This window comes from Octopus sinensis, linkage group LG7 (assembly GCF_006345805.1).
Source record: "Octopus sinensis linkage group LG7, ASM634580v1, whole genome shotgun sequence".
NCBI lineage: Eukaryota > Metazoa > Mollusca > Cephalopoda > Octopoda > Octopodidae > Octopus > Octopus sinensis.
Window position 1 is genome coordinate 34,569,651 of NC_043003.1, and position 12,500 is coordinate 34,582,150.

Below are 12,500 nucleotides of genomic sequence, written 5' to 3' on the forward strand. Positions count from 1 at the left end.
AACTATTGTACTTTTTGTACATGTATTTTTATTTTTGCAGTTTTATTGTTTGTCTATGCCAGAAAAAGGCTTTTTCGTTCGTCCTCTTGTGTTTGTTTTTGTACATGTATTTTAATTTTGCAGTCTTATTGTTACGTCTTGTCTGTGTTCGTACTCATTGTGCCCCGCTGCTTGAAATTTTATTTTAATTCTCTCGCAGGAAGGCCTATTGGATTAGTGTTCTGTTATGCCTTCGAAACATGCCTGACTCCTTTAGCGACAGCTGATGACGGGGGTTTTGTCCTTGTGTAGCTCGTCCTGTATTTGTTTTTCGTTTTCCGTTTTCTTGTTTTTGTTTTTTGGCTTTTTCCGTTTCTACGTCTTATTGTGATGTCCTGTACTCCCGTATAATTATTGATATATGCATGTATATATACATGTAGATGTAGGTACGTACATATATGTTTGTATATGCATATATTTTATTTATCTCCTATATATATATATATATATGTATATGCCTATACATATATATATATATATGTCTATATATATATATATGTATATATATATGTATATATGTATATATATATATGTATATATGTATATATATATATATGTATGTATGTATGTATGTATATATATATACATATATATAAACACACATATATATGTATGTATTATGTATGTATATATGTATATATATATAGACGTTTTAATGCATGTGTGTGTATACGCAGACATTTATTACATTCTCATATACATATGTAGACATGCGTAAATATCTGATTAAACGAGTTAATAACGTTCAGTTTGTCTCCCACAAACACACACACACACACAAACACAAACGTGCACATTTTCACCGACTTATTGATTGCTTCAATCTATAAGATGCAAATAATTTTTTTTATACTTTATTATCTGCTTGTATTTTTCGTACGTAAATACATATGTACCTGAGAGATTAGTCTGCGTGAAGTTTGTGTGTATATATGTTAGTGTGTTACAGAATAGATGTATAACATGCACTGTAGAGTCCTATGATTGCATGTCTGTAGAAGTATTGCGTTTATTGGTATGGAGATGGCGAGTCTCTAAAATTCCTGTGATGCAGGTGGAACAGCATGAAATATTTGTTTTTCCATTGTGAATATAGAGCAAGCTCAATTGAGTGTGTTGTGTGTGTGTGTGTGTGTGTGTGTGTGTTTATGTGTGTGTGCGTGTAAATGCATGCATGTGTGCGTGTGTATGTGTGCATGTGTGCGTGTGTGTGTGTGTGTGGCTGCATGTTTGTGCATGTATGCGTGTGGTGGTAACTGTGTGTGCACGGCGCTATGGGACTGTCTTACTCGGGAATTGCTAAACCAATTTATAGTAATACCGACCTTGGTTTAATTAGCTTAATGAAACACATGCCAGTTTTCCTCGCATTAATTTGGAATCTCAGCTTCTGATGGGGTTGTAGGGACCCCGTCATGTCATACGCCGTGTCTTGAGGATTATAAAACCTGGCAAAGCCTTTCTAAGTCTGACGATAATCAATTTTCCCAGAGAGAAATCCAGAGCGATAGAAAAGTGAAAAAGAAAGTCCTACAGAATAAAAAGACTCAACCCTTTACTAAACTGGTACTTAATTTATCACTACCCGAACGGATGGAAGGAAAGTTGACATTGGTAGTATTTGAAGACATGGCGTAGAGTCCGAAAGTAAATTATTCCATTCGACGCTCTAATTCTACGATAATTTTACCGCCATATTTTACAGTGTTACAGTCAGCTTTAAAAGTATCACTTACAATTGGACCATAAAAAGATAACTGACCAATTTTTAGTTATATAGTGCCGTCATCTTTTTCAATTAGATGAACTGATCAATTTCAAAGTTGTGGCTCAGGTTGGAGTAGTTCGTTATACTATAAAGAAAGACATTAAGGCGGCGAGCTGGCAGAACCGTTAGCACGCCGGGCGAAATGCGTAGCCGTATTTCGTCTGCCGTTACGTTCTGAGTCCAAATTCCGCCGAGGTCGACTTTGCCTTTCATCCTTTCGGGGTCGATAAATTAAGTACCAGTTAAGCACTGGGGTCAATGTATTCGTCTTAATCCGTTTGTCTGTCCTTGTTTGTCCCCTCTAAGTTTAGCCCCTTGTGGGTAAAAATGAAACATATAAAGAAAAACATTTTGGGTGTGGGATTGGTGGGTAGAGGTAATAGTATAGAAGTCTGCTGAATTAGCAAGCTGTAAATATAAATATTGTTGGATATGGATTTAAATGAAAATGAAATCTTTTGTAAAATAAAGTTATTTTTTAAAGGAATACAGAAAGAAAGCGGAAATTCACTCTTCTAATTTTTAAGCTTCTAGACACTGTGGAAAAAGAACTGAAGCAGTATTGGTTCCCGAAGTCATACCAATCAAATAACCTTTGCGATTGTAATCAACGTGCAAAGAATTCTACAGATATATATATATATATTAGTTCAAATTTACAGGAAACAAAAGACGAAGAAAAGTGTAGGAACAACAAGCAGGAGTATTAATTTAACCATCGGGAAGAATGGAAAAGTTTTTTTATGTTTCGAGCTTATGCTCTTCGACAGAAAGGATTAAGAGGTAAAAAAAAAAAGGGAGAGAGAAAAATATGTGTAGGGATTAACGGTTCAAGATGATAAAACAGGCTGAAGAAAAAAATATATATATATGTAATAGTTAATGAATAACCCACACATACATATACCTGCATCGTCTATAACAGCCATCGCTCGAAAGCGAGTACGATTTGGTAGCATATTCTAATATGTCACGTGTTGTTTTTTGCCCTCCGTAGCTGTGAGCTGACATATACAAAATCACAGAATTCATGGTTTTAACTCAATGGAACACTCTGGATTTATCAACTGAAGGAAGCGAGAGCTGCTCAAGAAGTGAATTGGTAGTTATGTTCAGCAGAGTATTCTGTGTCAACGTGAAATGCAGAGGTTTGCTGAAGAAAACATTCTATCCCATAGTCTAGGACTCGAACTGAGCGTCCTTTGATCGAGTGCCCTACACTCTAACCAATAGGCCACATAGTTATATGTGTGGTTACATACAGAGTTTTTGGAGTTTATATAATTGCCTCATACTTATGACCATGGAGTGAAGAATTGATCTATCTTCTCCATTCACTGATATCTAATTGCTGGACTGATAATAATTTGGAAGTGCTTTTAATGCGGACAGAATTGTTTATACGAACAGTGATACGAGATCAGTGACCCTTTCTGTACTCACAGCGACTTTTGTCTCTTCAGTGAATTGATATTGGCAGGAAGAAGGTGAAAGTGAAAGTAGCCAAGTTAAAATTAAACTTCAACAATGCAACTCCCGAGAGCAGCGTTTTATACATTTGAAGGCAGACAATTTCCTGATTATATAAAGACATTGATGAAGGGAGAGAGTGTGTGACAATTGCGACATTGGGGATTTGAACAAACCCACTGTATTCAGTAAATATCGCATTTCAGCAAAAGAACATAAATATTAATATGGGGAAGTTGCAAGTATATGTTACATGAATTGATGTGTTTGTATATCACTTCTGAATACGTGTGTGTTTGTGTGTATATGTATGTGTGTGTGTGTGTGTGTGCGTGTGTGTGTGTGTGTGTGTGTGTGTGTGTGTGTGGCGTGTGCATTCGCGTTCATATGCGAGCGAATGGGTGTATGCATGTGTATATATGTCTACACCTAGATGGTGCAGAGGAAATTTTACACGACATGAATATATATATATATATATATATATATACATATATATTAGCATACATTAATCTGCATATATATATATATATATATTCGCATACATTAATCTGCATATATATATATATTCGCATACATTAATCTGCATATATATATATATATATATTCGCATACATTAATCTGCATATATATATATATTCGCATACATTAATCTGCATATATATATATATTCGCATACATTAATCTGCATATATATATATATATAGGCATAGAGATATGATTATATGTGCCAGCAGGCCTACTCCAGTATACGCCCAATTGTTACTTTCACAATAACTACTATTGATCTCAAGCATCGATGAGGACTTTTGAAAAACTATTGACTTAGCCAAGTACATATTAGCTAGCTACTTACCCGAAGCATAATTTTCAAACCATTGCTGGTTCCGACGTTGGGGGTGTTTACGCACATGCGCACACGCATATACTAACATATACATACACTGACATTCATTGAAACACACACACATACACATGTACACAGACACATAAATACACAGATACATATGCATATGTATGTTGATAGGCATTTATACATAGATATGTGTGCATATGTATTATGTATTTAAGCACACACATACACAAAGATACACACACACAAACGCACACACACATACATGTATACATATCTACGTATGTATACATAGTTTCTGTGTGTACCTGGGTATTATAAAGTGCGTCTATGTATGTATATGTGTATATGTATATTAATATACAGTTATATATTTATGTCTATAGATACATATGTACATGCATAATTACAGATATATACACACATATTGTAAATGCATATAAGCTATGAATAGTGAATGGATAAAGAAACAATGCACGAATAAAATGTAATATTTATTACAAATTTATTCACAGTAACTTTAAGTTTTACCAGTCGCGGGTTATTTAAATTGCCTGAAGAGGCCCTTACTCGCGAAACGTCGAAGAGTACGCAGTCACACAGACACACACACACGTACCCGCGCACACACACGTACACACACACACACGTACACACACACACACACACATACACACAAACACACACGGTCTTTCTTTCTCTCATTTCTTCTTTCCTTCCTTCCATCATTCTCTCTCCCTCTCTACACATACCTACAAACAGATGTACATAAAAATTACGCTTATATATATATATATATATATATATATATATATATATATATACTTACATGCACACATGCATACATATATATATATGTATATATGTTTTATATATACACACGTCTATTTATATTTATACATGCATATATACGTATATACATATATGTGTGTGTATGTGGGTGTGCACACACACAACACATACACACACAACACATACACACACAACACATACACACACAACACATACACACATATATATACGTTTATTTATATATGCGTATTATGTATATACATAGATAGTTACACATAGGCATATATATGTAGGGAGGGGGCATACATGCACATAACAGAAGAAGGTGAAGAAGAAGAAGAAGAAGAAGAAGAAGAAGAAGAAGAAGAAGAAGAAGAAGAAGAAGAAGGAGACAGATGATGATGATAATGATGATGAGGAGGAGGAGGAGGAGGAGGAAGAGGAGGAGTTGATTTGATTATACTATAAAAAATACAGCGTAATTTCTTGCGAAGTGGCTTCTATTGGAAGACTGGCTTTGATTAGAGGTCAATATGTCGCCTTCTAAGATAAGAACAGCGAGTATAAAGAGGTGTGTTGGCAAAGAAAGAGAAGGCAATAGTACTAATACGATAGTAAACATAGCAATAATGGCAATAAATGTAAGAAACAAACAAAAAAAAGAAAAGAAGACTAATGTATTATGAATTAATGAAGATAAAGAATTTTTGTATTCGGTATTATTATTGTAATAGTAATAATGATACCAAACAGGTATGAAGAATATTAGATACTTCTGAAAATGTGAATTTTGGAAATTGCGTGATGTGAATGAAGCAGAACTGGAGATAGATGTCGGATGAATTGTTGGCGGACGAGGGGATATAGAATCCCCTTTATTTGTACACAGTTACTTGAATTATAAATACACACGCCTAAGCGCCTGTATATCATTAGCTACAGTGATATAATACATATATACAGTGTGTCATACAATACTTTTATAATTTGAAAAATTCGGAAAAAAAAAATGTAACTCAGCAGAATTTATTGGAAAACTTAGGCAAACAAATAAAGTTTTATTAGACACATTAGAACACTTTCTCGCAGCACTTCTGGACGATAAATTGTAGAGAATAAACCTTTATATATTCTTTTCTACTCCAGGCACAAAACCCTAAATTTTAGGGGAGGGGGCCAGTCGATTAGATCGAGTCCAGTACTCAACTGGTACACATTCAATCGACCCCGAAAGGATGAAAAGCAAAGTCGACCTCGGCTGAATTTGAACTCAGAAGGTAAAGACAGACGAAATACATATTTCTTTATTACCCACAAGGAGCTAAACATAGAGGGGACAAACAAGGACTGACAAAGTGCGTAACTGGTACTTAATTTATCGACCCCGAAAGGATGAAAGGCAAAGTCGACCTCGGCGGAATTTGAACTCAGAACGTAGCGGCAGACGAAATACCGCTAAGCATTTCGCCCGGCGTACTAACGATTCTGCCAGCTCTCCGCCTTTAAACCGTTGTAAATTAACTGATCACATACATATATATTTGTATATTTACTCATATAGTCGAATGTATATACATACAGTCATTCATACACTCATAAATAAGCACATGTATAAGTAGCTTGACCTATAAATGCAACGGTACTAAAACATATACAGACACTACAAGTGAATCAAAATAGTACTACCAGTCGTCGATAATTTCAGTGGAAGATATGAGTGAAACATATGGACAAGATATATTTAAACAGTAAAGTCTCCAATCTTAGGTGGTTTTATCAGAGCCCCTAATTTGTTATCTAGTTCTAGTTAGATCGTTATGACCATCCAATGATGTAAATATGTTTAGACATTTAGGGTTACCTATGCAGGTAAGTAAATGGTATGCATTATCTGAATTATTCCAGAATTTGGTGTATGCATGTTGTAGTTCTCTCAGAGTGTTTGTTGAATGTTGGAATCTTAGTGTAAGGCATTTGTATGCTTTGTGATGTACAAAGGTTGAATCGCTTGATATGTTCTGAGTAAAGGTACACCTTTCATATTGTATTTCATCCCAGGTGGTGTTTATAACATAGATTTTCAATTCCCAGCTGTAGCTAGATATTGTCGTATCACGCGTCAGGTGTCAAAGTGATGGCAGAGCAACGTGAGATGAATTCCTTTGCTCAAGATGATGCACCAACCGGTCTAGGAATTGAAAATACGATTGCTACAGCAATACCCTAGCCACTAAGCCATACGCCCTCACACATATATGCATACACACACACACACACACACACACACACATATATATATATATATATAAGATTGATTAATCAAAATATACCTGCGTTAAATAACAGCTCATAGTGTTAGAAGTGTATATTTGATTACCTTTGTTTCTTTTTGAAAATTATATACCGTTATATATTGACGAGATCTTACTAATTTTAAGAGCAATTTTCTAATCTCGATAAAGACCATGAAAGACCATGCAAGATGGTGAGCTGGCAGAATTGTTAGCACACCGGGCATTTCATCCGTCTTTACGATCTGCGTTCAAATTGTACCAGAGTCGACTTTGCTTTTCATCATATCAATGTCGATAAAATAAGTACCAGTCGAACACTGGGATCGCTGTAATCGACGTACTCTTCCCCCAAATTACTGGCTTTATGCCAAAATCCGAAAGCTGTGTAGCTTACTGGTGTTTCTGCACTACTCTAAGACATTTGCGAAAGTAAAAACAAAACAGTCCCACCTTACGTAAATGCATTTTTTTCTTTAAAATTATCGTTTCTGTTTTGTATATATACGGTAGTTTTAATACATGCATGAATGCTTGATGGTTGTCTCTCGTAGTCTGAGAAAGACTGTTCTGCAATTTCTTGCTGAAAAAACTGCGCAAATAATTTGATCAAAGGTATCCATCAAATCAACTTTGCACAGTGTACCACACGTCAGGTGTCCAAGTGAGCACAGAATAACGTGTGAGATGATGTATTTTCCTCAAGAACACAACGTACCACACGGTCCAGGAATTAATACCACGACCTGGCGATCATGAGTGCAACACAATAACCACTGGGCCATGCAGCCTCACACACACACCACACACACACACACACACACACACATACACACAGAGAACTATTGAGAAAATTATAGTTACTCTGTCATCCTGATTACGCGTTCAGATAATTATTGAGGCACTGATATATGTAACATACTGCCTAAATACCAATCTTGAGAAATTAGGCTTCTCAAAACCAGGCAGGAGAAAGCTGACTCGGAGGCTACAGATCCAATCCACCACTGGAACTGTAAAAATTTGTAGAAGTTACCAGTAGTTTATGATTTAAGTATATATGCGCATGTCTTGACATGCAACTATATGCTTGAGAAAACACCCATAAAACAAAAAATACAAATCTGCAGACATGCACTAACTGAAAATACTGCACATATACACATACATGCAAAAATACCCAGTTGACATTATTGAAATTTCAATGAAGGAACCTTGGCTCTAGATTAGAAACTGATTTTTTTTTCTATTGGCAAGAAATCTTGACACAAAACTGAATGACATACATGTATACATAATATTACGAGCAAATAAGTGCAGCCGTGGATGTGTGGAAAGAAGCTTGCTTCAAAACCACATGGTTCCGAGTTCGCTCCCACTGCGTGGCACCTTCGGCAAGTACCTTCTAGTATAGCCTCAGAACATCGAAAGCCTAGTAACTTGGTAGAGGGAGACTGAAACAAGTCCGTCGTGTGTGTGTGTGTGTGTGTGTGTGTGTGTGTGTGTGTGTGTGTGTGTGTCCGTAATTTAGCGATTCGGCAAAAGAGACCGATAGGATAGGTACTAGCCTTAAGGGGAAAAAATAGATAAATAAATACTGGGGTTAATTCGTTCGACTAAAACTTTTCAAGGCGGTGTCTCACCATGGCTGCAGTCTAATGATTGAAACACGTACAAGATAAAAGATGCATACATACATACATACATACATACATACATACATACATACATACATGCATGCATATATACATATATACATGTGAGCAAATAAACATGTCCAGTATCGAAGTTAATGGAAAAGAGGATGAGTTCAACTTACGTCGTCATGGTAATAGTACCCTTTATTTCTCATGTGGTTTAGATATGTCTGGGTTATAGGCACGCTGAAGTCAATGATAGGTGGATCATCAGTGACCCGGATGTTCTTCATTTGTCCACTGTTGCCATTGCCGCCCACACCGGCCGTATTGGTTCCGATACTGCCGCCAATGCCTCCACCAGCGACACCTCCGCCCCCGACGGAACCGGCAATACTTCCTACACCAATTCCAGCATTGCCCACACCTCCAATTCCACCGACACCGGTGAAGTTGTAGGTGTTGCTGTTGTTGTTGCTACTGATGTTGGTGTTGTTAGTGTTGTTGCTGCTGCTGTTGTTATTGTTGTTGTTACTGCTGCTGCTGCTGTTGGTGTTATTTTCCCCAGTCAGATGCATTCGTTTTTGGCAATCAGAACAGGACATAAGAAATCTGGTGACGGCTTCTCGCGGTAGGAATGCATACGTTTCTGCGATCTGTTCATAGATAAAACGAAAAGAAAAAATTTAATATGGTTTTATAAGAAATATAGAAATTTTAACCTACATGTCTTCGAGAAGGCAATAAAAATCTAATAAATTTGCAGTCATTTTTGATTTTAGAAGCAAATACTATAAAATACATCACCTTTTTAAAGTATATTTCTGAAAGTAAGAACAAAATGGTTTTTTTTTTGTTTTTTAAACTATCAACATAGCAAATAACGCAGACAGAGAACTTTAAAATACGTCTTCCTTGCGCAAAACATGCATGTTATTTCCAGGGAAATACAATAATTGAAACTATAAAGCACAAACTGGAAATTGAAGCAAGATTTCAGAATTATTTGAGCAAGAAAATATCTTCCTTTCCAACAATCTCTGTCCCCCTTTTCTTCTCTCTTTCCTTATGTTAATATTCTTCGCTCTTTATTACCTTTTTATTCTCACTCCTGTGTTATTTCATATCTCATTTGGTTTCTCTCTTCTAATTCATACATTTATATCTTTCCTGCTCTTGAACTGACTCTACCACTATTTCTCCCGCCCGTTTTCACTATCTCCCCTCCAATACTCGTCTTTATCAACGCTTTCTCTCAAACTGTCTCCTTTTTTCATTTTAAATTTTTCTTCGTTTCTTATTCATTTTCAATTCCCCTCTCCGTGAAGCTTCTGCACAGTATGCCACTAAAAACCATTTTTGTTTTTTCGCTTTTTCCTTTTCCATTTCATCCTTGTACTTTGGAATTAATTAAACTACACTCTCGCCATAGCTTTTCTCCCAATACTCTCCCTCACTCTCCCTCTCTATAATGCTAATCTACCCTGTCACTTCCCACATCTCTACTTCATTGTTTTGTTCTTCCCTCCTTCACCATCTCTAGTTGTCGCAGTTCCTTTTCCTCCTCCTCTGTCTGTCTGTCTGTCTGTCTGTCTGTCTGTCTGTCTGTCGGTCTGTCTGTCTGTCTGTCTGTCTGTCTGTCTGTCTGTCCGTCCGTCCGTCCGTCTATCTGTCTGTCTGTCTGTCTGTCTATCTATCTATCTATCTATCTATCTATCTATCTATCTATCTATCTATCTCTCTGTCTAACTGTCTATCTATCTATCTATCTATCTATCTATCTATCTATCTATCTATCTATCTATCTATATGTCTGTCTGTCTGTCTATCTATCTATCTATCTAACTATCTATCTATCTATCTATCTATCTATCTATCTATCTATCTATCTATCTATCTCTATCTATCTATCTAACTGTCTGTCTGACTCTTAACACTCTTATTCTACCTTTTCTCTGCCAATACACCATGTTTTTTCACACACACGTAGAGATATATTCATTCTCTTTAAACTTCAAAGGATTGCCTATCAACCTGGATTAGCTTAATCCTCTTTCAGGCCACAAAGAATGAATGAGATTCTTGTTTAGTTAGCAAGACTCCCTACAAATAATATGATCCATATCTAACCCCTAAAACCATCTCTACACCCTACACATACATTTAGCAAATGACCTTATCCTACTTCCGTCCTCTTTTACCATTGTTTTCCTATTTGGAACCATTTTTGTTTGGATTTACATTATTTTGTTTTTGTTGCCTGTCAGAGCGGACGATGAGAAACAGCATGACAGAATGACTTGCAGACAATGACAAACACCCTCCCCCGCGCACATATGTACACACACGCTTGTATACGAGCGCATATACCAATATAGAAATATAGAGATATATACATAAATGCACAAAAATACACTTACACAAACACATGTACATTCACATACATATATACCTAATCAGCAATACCTCGAATAGCGAAGTTAATGAGTTCCACTAATTTTTTTTTTTTCACTTTGCTACTGGAAACTAGTGTAGGTAATACAAAGGTTTTTTTGGGGTTTTTTTTTATCTACATAACTTCATTGAATTATTTCGGCTTTTTGCTATCGGTTCGCAAGATTCTTGATGTGAATTCATGTGGAAACAATGTTGTGTCTTGGGAGTGTCATTACGCCAATGACAATAACACACGCACACAGGTTCAATTCCACTTCTTTATTGTTAGTGAAATGGTTGAATAGCTAACCAACATCGATTGTTTGTTTAACGTGTCGGTTAAACAATCAATTGGTTATTTGTTTATCCGTCAAAGTTCTTTCGTTGCTATTTGTAACCGTTTTAGTAACCCGTGATTCCCTACTCGCTCCTAGCACTGAAAATGCTACGAACAGCAAAGAAAGAACTTTGACGGACAAACAACCGATTGATTGCTTAACCAACACGTTGACAAATGATCAATTAGTTGGTTGGTTACATGTTTAACTAAATGTCTAATTACAAAGAAATGGAATTAAACCTATGGGTGTGATATTATAATTATTGGCGGAACAACTCTCCCAAGACAACAAAATTTGCTTCATTATTAGAATTATACACCTATTTAAACAGTTGTAAGCTTTAAATGATCCTGCCTATATATCATATATAAAAAAAAAGTTATTTGAACCAAATTATATATAATTCAAATCGAGAAAATACACATCATTTTGCACTTTGCAAACAAGTCAAAAAAATACTAATCAATGTCAAAAATAAATCAGGTACTATTGATTCTATTAGATTGTAAGTTTTATGAAGAAGGCTTCAAATATTCTTTTTCTTTCCTACTGTATGCACCAGGCCCGAAATTTTTGGGGCGGGAGTCACACGATCAGATCCACCCCAATATGCAATTGGTACTTAATTTATCGACCCCGAAAGGATGAAAGGCAAAGTCGACCTCGGCGGAATTTGAACTTAGAACGTAAAGACTGTCGAAATACCACTAAGCATTTCACCCGGGGTGCTAACGTTTCTTGTTTCTTTATTGCCCACAAGGGACTAAACATAGAAGGGACAAACAAGGACAAACAAGGGAATTAAGTCGATTACATCGACCCCAGTGCGTAACTGGTACTTAATTTATCGACCCCGAAAGGATGAAAGGC

General features: G+C 36.1%; 1 protein-coding gene across 1 annotated transcript in view; it reads right to left on the reverse strand.

Moving 5' to 3' along the window:
- The window catches only part of LOC115214378 (uncharacterized membrane protein DDB_G0293934), a 321,487-nt gene that overhangs the window by 197,233 nt on the left and 111,754 nt on the right, over positions 1–12,500 (reverse strand). The window contains exon 3 of the mRNA XM_036504395.1: positions 9,036–9,509. Within this exon, the coding sequence (XP_036360288.1) occupies positions 9,036–9,509 (474 nt within the window). The remainder of the gene's footprint in view (positions 1–9,035; positions 9,510–12,500) is intronic.